Here is a 22,374-nt window from a genome sequence, read left to right on the forward strand (position 1 = left end):
TCCATTTCTCACAACAAGAAAAATCACCCTCCACCCCTGAAGTGTCGCCAAAACAAAATCGTAAATTTCTGTTTTTCCACAGGGAGGGAACCAGACAGCCACCATCATCGCTCTGTGTTCAATGCGTGACTTCAACCTGACGCAGGAGACGTGTCAGCTGGCGATCCGCGACGTCGGCGGGCTGGAGGTTCTCATCAACCTGCTGGACACCGAGGAGATCAAGTGCAAGGTGGGTTAAGGAGGGGATTATGGGAAGGATAACTAGCCTTTAGCAGGCTCCACAGGTCGCTGGAAAAATAGACAGATTACATACCAGAGGAGTTACAGATACATTTTTGTAGCTAGCCAGGGAGTACAGTTTGCGACCTAGGGAAGCCAACTGTATTCCCTGGCCAGCTAACTCCTATGGCATGTTATCTGTCAATTTGGCGAATTTTTACTATTTTTCCAGCAACCTGTGAAGCCTGGTAGAGGCTAAGTGATAACGCCCTGACTTTTTGTGCATAATGACCTGGGTGTTCTGTCATTACAACCTGGTAATTACCCCGAATAGCAGTTATTCAAGTAACTGGATTTGATTTTGCAAGTTGCTTGAGTTAACTGCTATTTGGCGTATCTTATTACCTGGATGTCTAACCTTCATTGACGTAACCTGGTGATAAGTTGCTTACAAGAGAATCTGGCTTTTTTATGTTGTTGTTAACTTTCAAGTCTATTTTCAAGTCTGTGGCATCGATGGCTGAGTTGTTTAAGCTAACAAACATGGGAATGAGAGGTCACAGGTTCTTTGGGATGATAAACAGAGATGTCATAAGAAGTTTGTTAGAAATTTTTCACAAGTATCTAAGTGTGTTGTTTTCAAACTATGTTACAGATTGGATCCCTGAAGATCCTGAAAGAGATCAGTCACAACGCACAGATCCGGCGTGCGATCGCGGATCTCGGGGGTCTACAGACCATGGTGAAGATCCTGAAGTCACCTGACAAGGATCTGAAGTGCCTGGCTGCCGAGACCATCGCTAACGTGGCCAAGTTCCGCCGCGCCCGCCGCACCGTCAGACAACATGGCGGCATCAAGAAACTGGTGGGTGATATTAAGGTTTACTTTCTCAACTGCACCCCCTACCCTTTCAGTGCAGTACTGCATGCAGGTTATCATGGATAGTTGCATATCTAGCTATTACTTTTATAGGAACTAGAGTAAAGTAATTGTGCTTCATATACTTCAGGTTTGCTATGTTAGTTAAGCAATTACAAGGTCTTCTTATAATTATGAATTGGTCTGGAATTTTTCTATCATTTGAGTTGAATGTGTGATAGTTGTATGCCGATTTGTTAGAAATAGAGAGAACGCTAGCGACCCCAAAAAATACCCCTCACAAAATCAAGATGGCAGCCACCACACATGCCAACGGATCCAACAAAGGTTTTGCTACACAAACCTGTAACAAAGTCAGGTTGGAGTTCTTCAGATAACAACAACATGTGTTGCTGATGAAGTTTGGAGCTGCAATGCTTCATTCAACAGCTAGGTGTCTCTCTTAGTCTTAGTACAGGCTGTTTAAACAATACCATCCTTCTGCAGGCTGGATGGCCTCTTGTTCTATTGTCTTCCTGACTTGAACTTGAAGTTCATAACAAAATGTGGTGTTTTTCAGTGTCATTTCAATCACATTCCTTGTGACAGCTGCTTGATAAGCGAACAATTACAGGTCAAAGTCACTTTGAAGTTTGGAAATCATTGGGTGAACGCCAACACAGGAAACAAGTGCCCCTGTCCTGTTTTCCAAACACTCAGGAATTGAATATGTTTGCCAGCTGTATTGTATTAACATGAAGAAGGCAAGTCAAGAGAATGGAGATAACATTCAACTTCGATTCTTGTGATTTTAGATAAGTTTTCATAGCTGTCTTTATCTTTATCTGCTGTCTAATTTGGTTTAAAAATATGTGTATGATAGATTTCAGATTTAGTATAGATGAAAGAAATTGTATCAACAACCAGAAAAACAAGAGTGCTCAGAGAAGTTGACTTCGCAATTTTTCTGGCATCTCCCTGAACAAGATACATTCAAACTCAAGCCCTCAGGCTCCTCATTTGACAGCTGTGCCCTTTGTTGTGACCTTGTAATTTGGACGTGACCTTGAGTTTTCAAAACTAACTTTAACTTCCCAGAAAATGCCAATTAGTCAGGAAGGATGGTAAACATGTATCTTTGTTTTTGTTTAAAAGACACCAAGCAAGCATTTTGCTTCTTTCATAGAGATTTTTAAGCAAACTATTTGTGCAATTGTGGTACTGGTAATGTCACATTGAAAAGCAAAATACTTGTGAAGGAAATGTGGGGAAACATACAGAATTCAATTCTTGTTTCAGTGTCAATTTAAGGAAACCAGGGTTGAACTTATTATCCAACAATTCTTAGAATGAACTTTTCTTACAACTTTTTATATTCCTTTACATCTAACTGCAGATACCTTAAGCCCTAAACACTGACATTGTCCAGAAAATTCCTTTAATGGTCTAAAGATAGTTAAAATAGCCCCAGGTTGTTCTTCGTACATTGCAATTATTGTAATGAATGTACGTAAAAGTCAATCACTGTCACTTTGACCATGACCTTGTCGCGACCTTGGTGCAGGATTGTTTGACCTCATCTGTATCTGTATCTGTATCTATATAGCCGGTATAACCGCCATTAGGCGTAACACACCAGCTTCGCAGGCACGCGGCGCGCAGCAGCTGGTCATATTACACCGAACGGTCTGTTACACCTAGTCTTTGCATATCTGACTGCAACCGTTCTTTAAAGCTACTTAGTGAGGAAGCTCCTACAGTACTTGATGACAACGAATTCCATTCTACTATGGTTCTCGGGAAATACGAATTTTTGAACACATCAATCCTTGGCTGATAGCTCTGAGTTTTCAAAACTAACTTTAACTTCTCAAAAAATGCCAATTACTATTAGTCAGGAGGGATGGTAAACATGTATCTTTGTTTATGTTTTAACACAAGCAAACATTTTGCTTCTTTCATAGACATTTTTAAGTGAAATATATGTGGTGACATTGAAAAGCACAATACCTAAAGAAGATGGGAAACATACAGAATTCAATTCTTGTTTCAGTGTCAAATTAATGAAACCAGCTTTACATGTACCCAAGGGGTTGAACTTTTTATCCAACAATTCTTAGAATTAACTTTTCTTACAACTTTTTATATTCCTTTACATCTAACTGCAGATACCTTAAGCCCTAAACACTGACATTGTCCAGAAAATTCCTTTAATGGTCTAAAGATAGTTAAAATGGCCCCAGGTTGTTCTTCGTACATTGCAATTATTGTAATGAATGTAGGTAAAAGTCAATCACTGTCACTTTGACCATGACCTTGTCGCGACCTTGGTGCAGGATTGTTGCAGCATATTCAAGGTTAGGTCTTACTAGAGACGTGTATGCAAGTGATTTTACCTTTGCTGGGCATGCCCACAAATTACGTTTGATCACTCCCAATGTCTGTTTAGCCTTAGTTGTTACTTTGTTGATATGGGTATTCCACTTTACCCCCGTTGACATCAAGTTTAATTTGACTCAAGACTTTGTTATTTTTTGGTGAACTCCAACATTTTTTTTCTGAAACACCTTAATTTCTAGCTATCCATTTTAAACTCTTGAAAAGAGAGTGATCGGTTACAAGATTCCTATTCAATGGATGTGTTGATCATTTGCTCAAAAACATTGGTTTACTAGAATGTAGATTTTCCATTCGTCAACTGATTATAAAATTAGCAGATCATTTGCAAACTGACATTTTTCCAAAGATTGAATCCAACCGAAGTCAGCAGTTTATTCGTTAACAGAAACTTTTCAAAGGTTGAATCAACAGTACATGTTGTCCACTTTTCAGCTGGGAAAACCTCCTATCAACAGTAGCAAAAGTTAATGGGGTACAAAAATCCCCCACGGGGTACCAAGATTACCTCTTGGTGAAAACAGATTAGGAAAACAGGCCAGGATTACACTAGAGATATGTTAATCTAGTCAGAGACTAATCCCCTTTAGAATTTGAAGTACAAGAAAACAAGACTAGTTCTTTCAACACAGTGTGGATTGTCCTAATCTACATGTCCAACAAGAAGTGTAAACAACATGGTGTTGTACTTGTCATTTATCATGCAACAAAATGCCCAAAGGCTATAAGTTCAAGGCAGTTTTCCTCTAGTCTAAAACAATCAATTAAGTGTACCACGAGTTGAAATGGTGTGCAACTGTTACATCACCATGACCATATATTATAATCCTTTTTACCTGTTTTAGGGAATAATAAAATAAACAAAACTCTTATAATGGAACATTCCATTGGCATACATTGCAAAAAGAGAGTAATGTTTGCAAGTTTGCTAAAGAAAAAGTTTATTTCACAAAATTTGAGTCCTTACAAAGATCTGACTTCTTCTCTACCTTTCAGAGGTGGACATAAATGTACATTGTATTTCTTTCCCTGATCCAAAGCGGAAGGAAGGGCAACGAGGCATTCTAACATGCTTAACCTCAAATTACCAGAGTGTAAAGTGGACTGGTCAAATCTCTCTTACACAAGAACAGCTGTATGGGGTCTGGTCAAAAGTTCAGTTGGAATCAGCAAAGAAAATGCAGTTTGTTTTGAAAGATTCTTTCCGCCCTTCAACCTTTAAAGAAATCTTCAACTTCATGAAAACATCTGATTTCTAGATGTGGTTCCTTTCAAGTTGTAACCTTTTCTTTTAAAGACGTTCTATAAATGAAATAAAAACATGTAAGACTTTCTTATTTGTTTCTCTATCTAAGTGTCCCAGTAATAATTAGTCCTTCTACATGTAAATAAAGTTTTAGGTGTGAGTAAAAATATTCCATGGAATTTTGGTTTTTAAATGTCTAACAAACTGTTCACCATCAAAAGGGCAACTTGAAAGTAACTATTTGTCCATCCCCAACTTGTTAACTGGTTTACCCCCAAGTGCTAATCTGTAAATCCCCTCCCCTCCCCCCTAACAGTAAATGATCTGCCGTGACTAATAGCATGTTTAGTCAGACAGGGGATACTTCTTGCTTGAGGCCACTAATTAACCAGGAATGAACCACAATTACACAGCTCTGTCTGCTGGTTCTAGTTGATTTATCTCACAGATTAACAGAAATAATGCAGTAGTGATTGTACTGTAATCCTGTGCTAAGTGCAGACACTTTCTTTTCAAAACTGTAACACCCGAATTGTATGAGACATGTACATTGTATATAACCATCTTTTTCTCTCTCCAAGTTTGAATGTTTTGTATCTTGTTTCGCTTCTTTCAGCTTGTGATGTTGCAGTTTTGAACAGGGCTGTCTCTAGCTTTAATTTCTTTTTCCGTTCCTAGTCATTGTTCGGGAGCCCATGTTGTTAGTTTTCATTCAAGTCAATCTGTCATTTTGAGCTTACGAAAATACATTATCATCAATTCCATGTCATGAAGTTCAGATCTTTTGGTTGGACGGGATGAAATTTTTGTCCATCCCAACAAGCAAATGTCTCTCCTGGATGGAGGGACGGGTCCTCAGGGAGACAGCGCTGGTTTTGAAACACTTAATTTTTTTAAAGCTAGAATCTGCACTCTTAGATTTTCATGTATTTTGGATGAAAGCAGTAATTTTCCCATTTTTCCACGCACAGGTTGGTTTACTGGATTGCGGTCCCCTTGGCTCCGTCCCGATGACCCCGGAGGTTGAGAAGGACATCGAAGTTGCTCGCTGCGGCGCGCTGGCCCTGTGGAGCTGTAGTAAGAGCACCAAGAACAAGCAGGCCATCCGTAAGGCCGGTGGGATCCCGCTGCTGGCACGACTACTCAAGTCCTCACACGAGAACATGCTGATACCAGTCGTGGGCACTCTGCAGGAATGTGCTTCAGAGGTAAAATCTCTTCCAATGTTTTTATGAATATTTAAGAGTTTTTAAAAAAAAGACTTTTCCTCAATAACATTTTCAAAAACTTTCTCAAAAAATCTTTTACAATGTTTTGGAAATTTAAGAGTTTTTCCAAAAAGACTTCTCCTTAATAACATTTTCAAAAACTTTATCGAAAAATGTTTTCCAACACTTTGAAATTTTAGACTTCTTCCCAAAAGACTTTTCATGAATAAAGTTTTCACAAACTTTCAAAAGCTCTTTGATGTCTCTTGCATGTACAAATGTAGATTTCTTTGCTTTATAATTCATTCATAATGAATCCGATAAGATATTCTGTAAACTGCTTTAAAAGTTTGAAAGCCCTTCCTGTAAAAAGGTCTTTTCAATTCCTTTGAAACAGACAGTGAAAAGGGTGTAGGCTCCAAAGTTCATCTGTGACTGTGAATGTTGTAACGTTGCCTCTACAAAGTTACCAACTGGCCATCCTTCTTGTAAAGGTCTTTTCAATTCCTTTGAAACAGACAGTGAAAAATGTGTAGGCTGCAAAGTTTATCACAATTGTGTATGTGAATGTTGTACCCTTGCCTCCACAGCAAAGCTACCGCTTGGCCATCCGGACGGAGGGAATGATAGAAGACCTGGTGACGAACCTCCGCAGCGAGAACCAGGTGCTCCAGATGCACTGTGCCTCCGCCATCTTCAAGGTGAGAAACAGTCTCAGATCGTAACCACCTTAAAGTCTTCCTTTAATGGCCTTAGAGGAAGGTAAAGAAGTTTCATGGCCAAAAAAAGTAGAAATAAATAAATGCTGAGATTTTACTGGTAGTGACATTTACTAACACTGTTGAGCACATTTGCGTAATATCTTCATACTTTGAGCTTTTGAAACCGCACAAAAATGAACCTAATGATGATTCCCTTAGTTTGGCGAGCCTACAAACCCCCTCCGAACAATTTTCAGTGAGTTCTCACATCACACCGACGTTGTGATAGTGTATAGAAATGACCGAATAAATTGACTTTCAAAGTTCAATTTTAGGGTCCTAATATTGCTTGGGTTTATTCCTTTAAAGTCTTCCTTTAATGGCCTTGATTGTAAATGTAAATGGACCTTTCCCTTATGTATACAGTAGCAGATTCATGTATGACAATTATAAATGCACCTGTTCTTATTGCACCTGAACAGCTTGGTTGCCTATATTAACTGTATAATTATTTGTTTACACTTCTTTGAAAAACACCAAGGAAAAACAAAGGCTGACACCTGTTTTCATCAGGACAGGATTATACCTAAAGCAAATACATGCATGTTCTTCCCATGACATGTCTGTTTTGTGTTGTATGTTTTGGACATGCCATACCCATTCAGTCATAGACACACTGTCATTCCATCCTACCCCCCACCCCCTCTTCATCCCATAACATGGTCTGCATTTTAGAGTGGCCCGAATGCAACAGAGAAGATCACTTCAAGCACCTTGCGGGTCTGTCTCTGAAAACGTAACATTTACTCCGGCCGGTATGCCTTTGCATAAATCCTCCCAAGTGGATGACAAAATGGTCTGTTTGCTTTCGTGGGAAAGCGGCACTTCATAGCCGACTCAAGGGTCGTTGTTTTCCCCTTGGAACGGCACCTTTTGGTCGGGATGCCACCTCTCTTGTTGTGAGTGATTCCCTGTTTTTCACTGGGGATTTGTGCTCGTCCCATAGCGGTAGTGCGATGACACTCATGATACAAGTGGTACACGCACACACAGTGTAGCCCTTGTTTACTTGAGAGATCCACATGTAAGCACACGTGTAGCTAAGTTGAACTGTCTGAGGTTAAGACCATGTTGTTATCTCCATGAAAAATGGAGGTATTGCTTTTGGTGTGTCTGTTTGTGTGTCTGTGTTTCTGGATATTTGTGATCATAACTCAAGAACCTCTGGATAGATTGTAATGATATTTGGTATGTGAGTAGATGTTGGGAGGACGAAGGTCAAAGCCGTTTTCGGGCCCCTTTGTATGTGACATTGGTACTGCAGCAGAACATCCGTTTTTTGTATCTTTAACCTTTTTAACCAGGTTAGTTAGCTTACCAACATCCTGGTACAATATTTATACACAGAGACACTCCTAGGTTACAGAAGGTTAAAATGAAATGAACATGAAGCCAAGTTGAAGTTCAAAATGATACTCCCCTTCACACCCTGTCAGTTCTATTGGACAAGCCCTTTCATCCCAAACGAAGGGATTTCTTCAATTTCAAGTTCAAAGCCGCCTGGGCATTTTCGGGTCATTTCCAGAAAACTATGAGCTGCATGAGATCAAAACCTTTCTTAGACATCTGAGGAACCATCTGTATTCAATAAGTTCTATCTTAAGAATATAGAGAAAAAACTCTCTAGTTTAGTTTATTGACAAGCATTTGTTGCCTCATGTTTTCTTAACCTTCTCCCTGCTGCCTAACTCTGTTACCAATAGGGAATTGGGTGCCAAACGGCTACTTCAGTATGCTAAAGGTTAAACAACTTAAAAAGAAAGAAAAAAGCATGGTCAAAATTTGCCAAACTTCAATTACAAAATGCTGGAATTCAATACATATTTTGTACGTAATTGAAACAGTTATGATCAGAAAGAAACTCTTTTTACACAGAATGAATAATGCAATTGGGTCAATCTTTTGACGAGTTTTCACAAATTGTGGAAGATGGTTTTCGATTTCACGCCCTACTTGTTTCCATATCATGATTTGGAGCCCGTCCAGAACTCTGTATGCCAGCCTGGGTCTCATCCTCGCCACCAAGTGTGTGTGTGTATAATTACCCGCCTTTTACGCAGCAAAAACTAGAATGCAATAATTTGTTCACGGACCGAACACGGAATAGGCCCAGCTGTTTACACATGTTCCTGTTGCGTACGCCAATCTCGGTCAGTGCCTCACTGACGACTTAAATCAAAAAGCAACGTTCGCTACAACAAGATGTCAGCAACATATTGGTACAACTTGTCCATTCCACGCTGCCCTGCATGTTCTCTAAACAGAAAATCACGTCACGTACACGCGGTAGTTAGTGGGAGGGGGTAACGATGCGTATAAACACAGGCTCAGTGACCTTTTGTACCAGACCAAATTGTGTAGTTTTCCCCCCATGTGGTTCTGTAACATGTTCATTACTAGGCGTAGGCAGACAAAACAGTTTTTCGTACAGTAGCATTTGGCTTAAAATGATACACTACTGGGCATTTCTTAATATCCTGAAACAATAGATAAATTGTGAACTGACTATTAAGAACTACATTGCATTTATCATCAATAGTTCTCTTTTTTTATGTCTGTCCCTAAATTTTTTAGTATATGGGGGTATTTTCTAGTCATCTTTCTGCTATGATAAACAGATTCCACCATTTGACTTTTTTTAAAAAAAAAGAGAATCCCAACAACTGACACCTAATTTTTTTCAGGGACATAACCGGAAATGCAACATTTTTTCCAAGGCCTCGTCACAATGCAAACATATGTTCTGTGTTCTATCGTGTTACTACCAATATTGTTTTAATATTGAACTCAAGGATAATGCAAACACTCGATTTTCACTGTGCTACAAATTGTATGAAGAAGAAGTTTATTGCATGCCAGCCGTACATGGTACAATGTATGGAGACAACTATAAAACATAGTACAAAATAAAAGTATGTGCAGCAAACTAAGCGAATCTACAGTAGTTCTCTTCCTATTCACCTGTGACCAATCATCTTCACCCGTCATTGTTCGACCACTGTATTACATGATGAATAACACGGACAACAACGGGAGACAAAAAGTCTTCCTTTTGTTCATTAACTCTTGTCATTAACTCGTGTCATTAACTTGTGTCATTAACTCATTAGCCAACAATAGATGGGAAGAGGTAGTGTGCTGTAGTGTAGCGACTAATAACCCAGTTTCTGGCCAGTAGGTCATGGGTTCAGTTCTCGGTCTGGGTTCTAGCGTTCACAGAGATCGTTTCTGAGTCTAAAATCATGATTGACAGATGCAGAACAATGGATCTATCAGCCCGACATTCCAGTGGATTATAAATCTGGTGTCGTACATTCCACTTCCACACCACCTGTTTAAAGCAGTAAATCCGAAGATCAAGACAAAATCCCACGGAATGTCAACCATAACCACCGCTTTGTGTTTTAAGGAAAAACAAGCCCGGTATATATCATAAGAGGAATAATGAGAAGTACTAGTACTAGTATTGTATCAAAGCTCAAACTGAACAAAGAACAAATGCAGAGTTCATATTCATCTATTTGTTAGTAATATTGTCTATGTGATTTATGAATACAACACTACAATACACGTATAGATGTGGATCCCTGGCCCCCCCATGGTATGCCCTCAGGTATCACAACAATACTGGCTCTCTCTAGTTATATTGGGTCTCAGGTATAACACAGGTGTTCACAGCTAGCTTGTAAACTTAGGTAGTGTTGTTAACAAGAAGAATATCCTGCCTGATGTCTTTTGGAAGGGTGATGACCACCCTACACTTGAAATCACAAAACTGACGCATCATAGAAAAAGCCTAAACTCTTTTCATTTTTTGTCAGAAATTCAGTAACATACATCCTAAAAAGACTGTCCAAATACATGAAGATTTGATATTTTGTTGCATATTTTCAACATAACAGTGTAAATACATGTACTATACAATGTAGACTCACACAGCAGTTTTGTGGTCTCTCACCAGTGTGCTGAGGAGAAGGAGACCCGGGACCTTGTGCGGCAGTACGGTGGACTGGACCCCCTGGTGTCTCTCCTGGACAAGTCCGACAACAAAGAGCTCCTGGCCGCCGCTACCGGCGCCATCTGGAAATGCGCCATCAGTCCAGAAAACGTGGAAAGGTAAGTCCTGGATTTTATTGAGGTTGATTTTGTCTTTGTCAATATAATAATGTAACTGTTGACATTTTTGCGATGGTTTAACATTTACGGTTTATGCGATGGCCTCTTTACCGTGAGCTTAAAACCACTGTGAAAATGACTGTTCTGTTTTCTGCCCGCCTAAGAGTAAGACCTTGTTTCAACCACAAATTTAAAATCACTGCGAACACTCCATTTTCCCCCTACCACGAAATTGATTCCCTTTGAACTTAAAGCCGGTTTTAGTCCCTGTCAGTGATAAGAAATAATGCCTTCTTTTTTAACACATACAGGTTCCAGGAGTTGAAAGCGATTGAGAAACTCGTCGCCCTCCTTCAAAACCAACCAGAGGAGGTCCTGGTGAACGTTGTCGGCGCTCTCGGAGAGTGCGCCCAGGAGCCGCAGAACCGCATGTCTATCCGCAAGGCTGGCGGGATCCCCCCATTGGTCAATCTCCTCACCGGGACCAACCAGTCGCTGTTGGTGAATGTGACCAAGGCTGTCGGAGCATGCGCCACCGAGACGGAAAATATGACGTTAGTAGATTTGTTGGGCCTTGTACATTGTCCTTTTAAATGCTTTTTGTGTATATATACTATATTCATTCAACATTGTTTTCATATTTCCAAAGCTGCATTATTTATCTGCGTCAACACCTGTTCTTTTAATCAAAATAGACATTCTTTGTTAATTTGTTCAATTTTTGGTTAGATATGTGCATTGTACCAGATTTACTGACAGGCTGAAATATTTTTCAATTTTTCTAATAATTCTATTGTCAACTTTTATGCAAAAAGCAAATTATGTTTCTTACCTGGGCTCTCTTGTAGTTGTATTTTTGTCCTCTTCTTTATCCTAGGCCATTGCACTTATTAGAAATGTCCTTTCTGCATACATGTTGTAATACTGTAATTCTTGATTTGTTAACGGTCACTAGTCAACTGCTAAAATGTCATCATCGTAAATATTCAATTACTAACATTTGAGGCTGTGATGTTTGTTCCACTGTTATAATCAAATACCATGAACCACTCCCTTTCCCCCCACCTGCTAAACTTAACACTGTAATATTAAATGGATTCACAGTATATAAACTGAATAGTTGTACAAGGTGTTTCTTTGAACATGGTGTGTTGTAAGACTAAGAGTTGTACGGTTGTGTTTCTGGTAGGATCATTGACCGGCTGGACGGTGTGAGACTTCTGTGGTCACTTCTAAAGAACCAGAACCCCGAGGTCCAGGCCAGCGCCGCGTGGGCCATCTGTCCCTGCATCGAGAACGCCAAGGTGAACGAACGCTAACCACGTTGCTGTTTTTTAGCACAAAACTGGTAAAACTAACTAACCAGTTACGTTGATGAAGGTTAGACATCCAGGTAATAAGATACGCCAAAAATGGTCACTCAAGCAACTGGATAAAATTTTGAAACAGATGTTTAAAACAGCATCCGCAATCTTTAGTCAGCACCAGTTGTATACAAATGTACCTCAGTGCCCAGTAATCTTGACAGTCACAATCCATTGGGTACTCTAAGAAAACCACTGATTTAAAAAAGATCTACTGTTACTACTGTAGCATATGAATCCAGAATTGTGTAGTCGTTTTGGCGTAACGGTTAGTGTATTTGCCCCAGAACCCAGAGGTTTTTGACCGGTGTTAGAGTACCCAGTGAAATTAGAGTTGACGCTACCCCGTTACAATGTACATACAATGTAGGACAGTGACCTGCGAACGTAGGTCAAGTCCCTAAAAAATTATCAAAAGGACACCAGGCGTATCGCTACTGAAAAGTCCTTTTAGAGCTCTTCCTAGTGTGACACCAGCTTGAATAGCCTTACAGAATCAGTATTATTCTGTCAACTTCATCTGCACCCCACTAGATCTTAGGCCTGTTAGAGCCTTTGACTCTGGTTCAGGGTTAAGGTTAGGGTATACATGTTCATGATCAAGTACTTTTTCACATGTGTACCACTGAACATGACCTATATTTTACTACTGCGTGTGTCGTTCAACATGCTGTTTTCTGGAAAACATGTCCAAAAGGCCTTGACACAGTCTTGCAACTGTCAATTTGATGACACGTCCTTTGAAGTTCTTTAACAGGAAACACTCGTACCAATGGGTTCTTACTGACTGTAGTGAAAGCACAGCCTGGAAATCATATCCAAAAGACATTGACACAGTCTTGCTATGGTCATTCCTTTTATAGACACTCTTATGAAGTTCTGTAAGCACAAACACTTGTACTGATAGCTGTCTCTCTAGGTACTGTAAATGCATTTAAGTTCACGTGGTTTTTATTTCGTGCTAAGGGAAAATGGAGTGTTTGCGGTGGTTTTAAGTTTCCTGCAGCGGTATAGTCACATACTGCTACAGTATTTGACGAAAATGTTTGCGGTGGTTTTAAGTTCGGGGTGAAACGGTTGCCGCAAAAACCGAGAACATAAAACCACCGCGAATATTTCTGTATTATATATTTTACAGTAACGAAAAAACATGTAACTGAGGAAATACTGATGAAATCACAAGAACGTTTTCAGACCAATTAACTCAAACAAGACGCAATTAGCAGGACAAGTCTGTTATCGAGTTGATTTCAGCACGGTCCCTTGATAAAAAGGACATTTATCATTTTTAATGGGGCGGGCCACAGAATCAAATGTCAAATACCCGTATCCCATTGTTCTGGACTATCATTAATTCTAGATATGTTTTTTTTTTCTTCAAATGGCGGAACTGGTCTCCTGACTAAATCACGCTCCTAGCAGCCCTTCCATCGGTTAGGCCTTATATCAGGCCCTGACAGCGAGAGCTTTAAATGTGTAACACAGGCTACCATAACCTACCAGATTTGCACAAGCTGCAAATTATTAATAGGATTAGACTCAAGAAATTGTATTGTTCTGCATGCTTGTTTTTGCAGCAATGAACTTACTAGTATTAACTGAGTATATCTGTAACTGTTTATGAAAATGTTATGAATCATAGTTTTAACTTTTGTCCAATGATGGCATTGTAAGGAGACTATTCCTCATTTCGATGATTACCGGTACTTCTTGTTTTCTTTCCTTGATTTAATTTCTTGAGACCTCTTAATTACTTACAAGACATACATTTGTACATGTGTAAGGATGATTCTGTTTTTAAAAAATACACGACATGTTGGACTTGAAAGACACAATCAACTTGACCAACGTTAGAGTTGACACAACAGGTTTTGTCCCAAATGATCGATGTAACAGATGAACTTACATGTTATTGGACGTGAGTCTGAACTGTCTCCTCTTGTCATGTTGTAGGAGTTTTAGGAATGCCCGTCATCATTCCACGAGGGCACAGGACCTTAAGGAATTTCAATTGGCTTAAATCTGACGTCTTCCTGTGTAAAGTGGAGGGAATTAGGAGTCAACTAGTTCCTGTTGGGTACACGAAATGTGTACTTAATCATTTCACTTCACGTTAACATGACCTTCACTTACATCATGTTTGAAGGTCATTACCCGGTGCTTTTCCTTTGAATTTTGTGGGGTTTTTAAACCGCTAACACACCATTTTTGCTGCAGGCAAATTTTAACTTAAAAAACAAGTTACTCGCCAATAATTGATGTTCTGACAAAAATGCATTGTTTTTTTATCTAACTAAAAAAGCTGTGAAAAAAACACAGCTACATACTGCTAGAATGTTTCAACTATCCTTGATTAACAGTATTGTAGGACAGTTTTTTGTCCTTGACACAGAAATGACAAAAAATGACTACATTTGTATACATTCAAGTCAATTACCTAAACAATGTAGGACAGGAGTTGACCTTGGTGGAAAGAAAAGGGGGAGGGGGGCATTTTGACAACTTCACTTTCTTTTTCTAAGTTGCTGTCTCGGTATGACCAAATATAAACACAGACAGGCGGGCGGGGCTTGTATTTGCTCCATGCGGAATGTCATGTTTCTGGATTCCCGGGAATGTCGCCGCAATGTTTACATCGTGTTTGGCTCTGTCGGAATGCTGTCATTTACGTAATAGCATGTTTCAGGAGGTCCGATGTATTTCCTCTTTTTAATTACCATAAAGAATGCCAATTTACAAGGTTTCATCTTGTAACTAAATTAACTGTTTGAACATTAACGAATGCAGTTGCAGTTTGAAATTGCATCTTGTACTTTACATAGGAAACATTGTATCAATGAGTTAATTAATGAGCAGGATCGTTCAATTAACAACCACACCCACAAGTGAAAGTGACGGACAGGTGGTCTTTGTTGACATATTTCTGAAGTGATTATATTCTCTGTGACCTTAAACATTGCAGATGGGATGAATGACATTTTGAATAGCATAGCCCAATTGCAAAATAGCCGTTTTGAAAAACGTATATTGTTATACATTTTAAACATCATTCAGACCACACCAAGTTTGGTTCTCGGATTTTTAAAAATAATACTTAATTGAAATATTGAGATGAAAACAGTGTACCCACATGTAGAGGGCTGTACCTTGGTATACACACAGTCTCTGGACGTGAATGCCTTCAAAGCCAGATTCGACAGGTACATGGAAGTTCACCCTGTAAAGTACAACCACAGAGCTTTGGAACACCCATATTAACCCACCATGACAGCTGAGTGAAAAGGAATTCAACAATTAAAAGCGGTCTAAACTGGAACAGTCCTACCTGACCGAAAATTCTACTCTACTCTGCTCTACTCTTCATCTTGACCGCTTGCAAAATTTTTACTTTAGAATGTTCGAGAAACAATGAAATAAATTGGCCTGGCCTTACATTATCTTTGACCTTGGGAAATACATATACAAATTCTCTTTTTCTCAGCATGGTTAGCACAAAATTTGGTTCCATATTGAACAAGACACTCTCCAGTGAGATCCCCGCTTATTAGCAAATTGTTTTGAGCGGAAATAGTCGGGACAAGTTCCACAGACTGCATTTATTTGCAGCAGTCTAACAACTCATCATGGTACATCCTTCTGACTCCGGTGCCAAGTTTACCCAAACAAGTTCAACTCAGGTCCAGAACAACCTTCAACAAATGTGCTTCAGGGACAGTCCATTGTAGATATTGATGTGGGGAGGATATGGGATTTTTTCACTGATAGGTGGATTTCACTTAAGCTCAATTGGTAGCGACTTTACAGTTGAGCCTCCTGGTTCCAATTAGTCGGTAACTGGGAGACCCCAGTTCAAATCCGGGAAGGGTAGCCTTGTTGGAGCTGCACCGTCTTTCAGAACAGACGTAAAACAGGGGGCCCGTGTTTAAGGAAGTGCCTCAAGCAGGTTACAACAGCCTCATTACTCATATGGGTGCCTATTGGCTGTTATAAACATGGTGAATTATTATTGATAGACTTTTGGACACATAACGACCTCCACAAAATCCACACTTTATTTATTAGGGAGGTGCGGCTATAGGGTTCAAAGTCAACCTGCGGAATTTATCTCGCTTCCGCTCTGGTGGCCATCCAGCACCGAGGTGTGGTTCTCAGAGCTTGTTGAAGTTTTTAACACATAGGATAGATGACAGTGAAACATGGAGGTAAACCACAGTTAGCACTGCCCACTGATTTGGAAGAGGATGTACATTGTTGACACTGGAGTATGAAATATTCTGTATTTTTGTCTAAGGACTGCCCTCTTTTAGTGAGTACATCCAAGGAGGTTAGGAATCAAATTTGATTTTAAACTTCCTTGGTACAGTCATTTTGATAGCTATAACTTGACCTGTTAATAACATACATGTATCAAACAGATCTTAGTTGAACGATCAGAGGGCTTACAAACAATTTTTTGTATGACCATCTAAGTCACTGTGCTGCTTTTGTTTCAGTCAGCTTGTAAGTTAGAACATGAGTCTATGACAACATGTTTAGCTTAACGTCTGACACTAACTAAGGCCAATGGAAAGATTTGCTAATAGTCAACGCCTCAACTGTGTTTTTGTTACTAGAGCTAACACGTATGCATGTACATTTTTCTCATGAAAGGGTCTTATACACACAACGTATACAGTTGTCAGACGGCATCTAAACCAGAGGCTTACCAGACTTCTAACATTTGTTGACAGTGGACTGACGGAATTTTTCCCCCTTTTTCCTCAGAGGTCAAGTTCTTTTGCACTAATGTGCCATTTTGGCAAGTTGTTGAAGTTTTCAACAAGCTGCAAGTATAGACCCTGACAGGAGTTAGAGATATACCAGGAACACTAATTATACTATTTTTAACTCAGCTATGTTTTCAGTGCTGTTGTTTGGTCTGTTGGTTTGTACTCTGGAAAGACTTCTAAAAATTTAGGCCCCCTAGCAGGTTTCTTTTAATCTGCAGTTGATGTACATGTAGCTGTTCTTCAAAAACAGGATGTTACCATTATATTTGTTACTAGGTAAGGACTAATGGTCTAAGATTTTTCCCCTGCCACCTGGATCTCTTCATGATCTTTCGATGATCTCAATAATATTTGAGATCATCCTTTGCCCAGCAGTTTCAGCACTATGAAAATACAAGATACAATCTTTATTGACACAACAAAAGTACAACAATTTCGTAAGGTCTTCTACAACTATACATACATACAAGTGGACATAGATTAATCAACCTTCATACAGGTATATGAATAAATCAACATGCTGAGTTTGACATATCATTTATACTACTAGTTCTAAGGTCTAAACATTCTTTGATATATTCACATGTACCTACATTGTATTTGTACACACTCAGTTATAAGGGTAATCTCCTAGAATGTAATTGAATTTATCTATAGGATGGAATGTATCGAATTCTGTTGAGCAAGAAAAATGAGGCATAAGGTAAGACATGAGAGTGGACATACGGAGTCAGCTGTCACCTGTCCGTCCGCGGTGTAGTTGACCTTGCAGTTTACCCTCCACATCCTGTCAGTCATGGTAATGGACCTTCAAGGTTGGACAGCCAATGAGGCGGCTCCAAACAAAACTGCTCTTGTGAAACTTTGTTACCACCAGGGAAGGCTGTAAGCAGGCCCTGTGTTGGCTTGGAAATTTCCCGAAAACAAAGCCTGATTCTACATGACTGGAATTTGTAGAATTTCTGGCTAAAAGGTTGTAAAGTTAGGAACCTGGAATGATTGGATTTTTCGAAAAGAGTGTTGAGAGGGTCTCACATGATTTCATTTTGTTCAGATTATTATCAGGAAATTCCAAGTGCTGGCTTGGAAACTGTTCAAAGAGATCAAGGAATTTTTTTGATATCATTGTTGAAATATGTGTTGAATTTTCTGCATCTTTCACTTTTCCTAGAAAAAGGTTAGAAAGGGAAATAAAGTGTAATATCAACTGTGCATGCAGGTCACCAAACTTACCTTTTTCTGTAACATCCCAAAAGCTTTTAGCCCCCCCCCCCCCCCCAAAAAAATTATCACTCCTAACAATAGTACATTGCATTATTCATAACAGGACAGAAATGTCAGTTTCCTTGGTAAATAAACAGTTCCTACATCAAAAAATTGGATTATCGATTTTGAATGATAATTTGTTTTCAATTAAAAGTCAATTCAGCACTATGGACAAAACCACCTTGAATCCTTTGATACTGTAAAGGGGAAAATGCTTGCAGTTGTTTTAGATTTTGTTTTCATGGGTTTTCTTGGGGTCCTCTTCACTGATTTTTGGGTGGTACCAATAAATAAAATACTCCTTTTGTGGCTTGTGCTCTTGTTAAACACCCAAAGTATGAAATAATGATGCAAATGTGCTAATATGGGGAAGTAAATGTCAATTGAGCTTTCCCCAGAATATTTCAAGTTTTACCCCCTGAAATCGCTTAGGGCACCTTTAAGAAAATGCTTTTTCTGTCTTCTGCCCTTGTTTCAATCGCAAAATAAAACCATTTTGAACACTCCATTTTCTCCCTACCGCGAAATTAATAGCATACCCCTTTTAACAGTTAAAAGACATTTTTTCCTCTGATCCTCCCTTAAATGATTCAAATGGACAATCCCAGCATTGTCGAATCAGGCCCATTCTGTTGTTACAAGTTCAGACGTGCATGTAAATTCTCAGCCAGGGCAGGAATGTGCCAACCTCCTCTGGGGGCCACTAACAATGTAACACGCAACTGCCACACTATCCACTGACCACTCCAGCCATTTCATACACTATCAGCACCCAGGGTTACACTGAACAGATGCCGCGGCTGCAGTTGTAGTGCAGTTGAGTTACATGTTAAACACCTGGACCCACATGAGTGAGACTTCTTACAGCTGTGCTGTTCTTTTAACTTTGCTAGGATTACATGTATGTTTTCGGTGAAGTTTGTCTCATAGCATAACTCAAGAAGCGGTGGATGGATCTTGATGATATTTGGTAGGTGGGTAGAGGACGGAAAAATGAAGTTCAAGCTCGAAAATGGGCCCCCTAGGAGCTTTCTAATGTACTGCAGCAGAGCTTCATGTTTCATGTTCATTTTTAGTATAACTACATTTTTGGCATAAATCAGTCATTCTTTGGAAAATTTTCAATTGTTGCAACAGCAACTGCTTGTTACATATATGTCCATAGAGAGATGTAAGTAGAGGAACACATAAATGATAAAAATACCATGTTATAACAAGGTGACCTCATATTCCACTGCCTTTTACCTCCCCAACTGAAGTCAGGTACCCATTTTTACACCTGGGTGAAGCAAGGCTTTTCCCAAGGACACAATGTCTGGCCAGGAATGGCAAGAATCGAACGCATGACCATGTTATAACAAGCTGACTTCACATTCTACTGCCATTTACCTCCCCAACCAAAGTCAGGTACCCATTTTTACACCTGGGTGAAGCAAGGCCTTTCCCAAGGACACAATGTCTAGCCAAGAATGGCAGGAATCGAACCTGTGAGCTCTCGATTGGCTTGTGTCCGCTAGCATATCCACCTCGCCATTCGACGTCACAAATGATTACAATGCTTTAAAAGCAGACAAGCTTGTCTGTTATGTTGGCAGATAAAGATTTGATCCATCTAAGCATTCCTGGACATTTGTGTCTCATTGAGATGAATTAAGTGTTGCACTCCAGGCTCCTAACTCCTCACAGGCTTTAGATGCAGTGAACATTGTGTCGAATAAGCTCTTAAATCTGTCCTTTCGTCAATACAGAACAATTCTTTTGTGCAAGAAAGAATAGAATACATTCCAACAAAGTGGTTTTCACACAACTGCTTCAAGGTCAAATGCAACATTATAGCAAAAATATTTTCAAGAGAGGTTCAAGATTTCAATGTTTCATACCACTCCAAAATGATGTCTTTGTAAAACTTCACACCTATTAAAAGTGCTATCACAACATTTTCATTCTGCATTATCAAAATTGTTATGATAGAGAAGTTCTAAGTAGATTATAAGCATTAGACTAAGTACATGTGTATTGTAATTTGAAGCCAGTTATGTAACGTTAACGTCACTTAAGTTTTAGCTCCCTCTTTAAGACTTAAACCAGATCAGGGTACGTGAAAGTGAGTCTTAAGATTGCGAAGAATTTTGAGCAGTAACAGAGGCGCTGACAGCTCCTTAGAAGTGCTAAGAAACAGAGAACCCCTCATCTTTCTACAAAGTGCCTTCAAAATAACCTAAACAGTCCCGGATCAAGCCTATCGCATGACTCCCCATATACCCAACATGACAGAGCGTTTGTGTGTTGTTGGGCACTTTCCGACCACCGTTTACACAAACAGTGAAAGGTACACGGCGCATGTTTACCGTTTTCGTGAGCGGGAAGGAAAACATTGTTGACAGTACGGGGAAATGGGAGCAGGGATTGTAATGGGCCTCAATAGCTGACTACTTTGGAATTTCTGCAGTAACACATGAGTGGACAGAATGTTCAGCTACTAGCAAATTGCCCTGTATGCTGATACTACATGTATCTTTGTAACATGAAAAAGGGACCTATCATTAATATCAAGTGGCAAAATAGAGGGGGCTGTTTTCTGAGTCAAAGTCATTGTGAATATGAAACTATTTCTTATCAGTTCTCTGCTTGAGAGAAATGTATACTTGTTAGGATTTACATGAAAAGCTGTAACATTTTTGTAGATATTGCGGTGTCAATTACCTGTAGTAGTACATCCTTATTGTAAATCTGACTTCATAATCTTTATTGCAATGATGCTTGAACAAAAATAATCCAAAAGAAAATCATAATTGCTAAATTACCAATATTACCAAAAGTGTCAAGTTCCAGTATTCTGGATGATCCACTAACATGTTCATATCGTCTATGTCTTAAAGGATGCTGGCGAGATGGTGAGGTCGTTTGTGGGGGGTCTGGAGCTGATCGTGAGTCTCCTCAAGTCTGAGCACAAGGAGGTTCTTGCGAGCGTCTGTGCCGCCATCGCCAACATCGCCAAGGACGAGGAGAACCTGGCCGTCATCACGGACCACGGCGTGGTGCCCATGCTCGCCAAACTAACAAACACGGTAAGATCTTTTCTATTATAGTTACAATGTTTAGAATGCAAAGTAGCAAGCATAGAATATTAGAGATTCTTTTTACACAACCGGTAATTCTCACCTGCTGGCGTTTGGGTGTCTGTCAGACACCTTCTTCAGAGCTCTAATATTCTATGTTCTACCAACCTGATGAAATTATTTTCGGAAGAAAGTAGCAAGCACTTTTCTTGAAGGAAATTTTAGCTGTTTTGGAAATTTTGGCAAATTCTAAGATCTACATGTACACTGAGATCTTGCCCTTCAAATGTAAGTCCCAAAAAATCCTTATCAAGACTATAGCATAGCATATCAAGGACAAAAGATATGAAACCTGGAAGTTCTACTGCAGTACCAAGGGCACACACCGGGAGGCCAAAATCCACCTTGAAATTCATCTTCTCAAGGCCTACTCACATACCAAATATCATAGTAATCACAGACTGACAGACACACAAGCCAAAAACTATACCTCCATTTTTCATGGAGGTAACAAGGATGCTTCTTTTCTCTTTCCTTCTGATGATGTTGTTACTTGTTCTTTATTTATAATGGAACACCCTAACATTTAAAGCTGTTAAAGCACCTGTCGGTAAGAAACTCTACCATATTAATCATTGTTTGTTTATTTCTTACCCCAGATTGACGACAAGTTGAGACGACACCTGGCGGAGGCTATCGCTCGCTGCTGCATGTGGGGAAACAACCGGGTTGCCTTCGGGGAAGCGAACGCGGTTGCGCCGCTCGTACGGTACCTGAAGTCTCCGGACGAGTCCGTCCACCGAGCCACCGCGCAGGCGCTCTTCCAGCTGTCCAGAGACCCGGAGAACTGTATCACTATGCACAACGCTGGGGTGGTCAAGGTAAGGGTCGTCTGAAAATTCAGTCTTTATCTTGGTCTTAACACTCACCTTGCTGCAAGCAGTTCCAGATTTACCCGGTAATGCACTGTTGGTATTATGAAAGAGTGTGTTGTTGTGTTGGTGTCTTTAGCCCAGAACCCAGAGGTCTTGGGTTCGAATCCCCTGACATGCCACCAATGTTGTGTCCTTGGGAAAGGCACTTTATACATTGTACAACTTTCCTCACTCC

General features: G+C 39.7%; 1 protein-coding gene across 1 annotated transcript in view; it reads left to right on the forward strand.

Moving 5' to 3' along the window:
* The window catches only part of LOC136420829 (outer dynein arm-docking complex subunit 2-like), a 29,191-nt gene that overhangs the window by 5,753 nt on the left and 1,064 nt on the right, over positions 1-22,374 (forward strand). Inside the window, exons 9-17 of the mRNA XM_066407939.1 lie at positions 83-229; positions 875-1,084; positions 5,693-5,929; positions 6,520-6,630; positions 10,652-10,806; positions 11,118-11,360; positions 11,996-12,110; positions 21,085-21,273; positions 21,924-22,145. Coding sequence (XP_066264036.1) covers positions 83-229; positions 875-1,084; positions 5,693-5,929; positions 6,520-6,630; positions 10,652-10,806; positions 11,118-11,360; positions 11,996-12,110; positions 21,085-21,273; positions 21,924-22,145 — 1,629 coding nt within the window. The remainder of the gene's footprint in view (positions 1-82; positions 230-874; positions 1,085-5,692; positions 5,930-6,519; positions 6,631-10,651; positions 10,807-11,117; positions 11,361-11,995; positions 12,111-21,084; positions 21,274-21,923; positions 22,146-22,374) is intronic.

This window comes from Branchiostoma lanceolatum, chromosome 15 (genome assembly GCF_035083965.1).
Source record: "Branchiostoma lanceolatum isolate klBraLanc5 chromosome 15, klBraLanc5.hap2, whole genome shotgun sequence".
In the NCBI taxonomy this organism is placed as follows: Eukaryota; Metazoa; Chordata; class Leptocardii; order Amphioxiformes; family Branchiostomatidae; genus Branchiostoma; species Branchiostoma lanceolatum.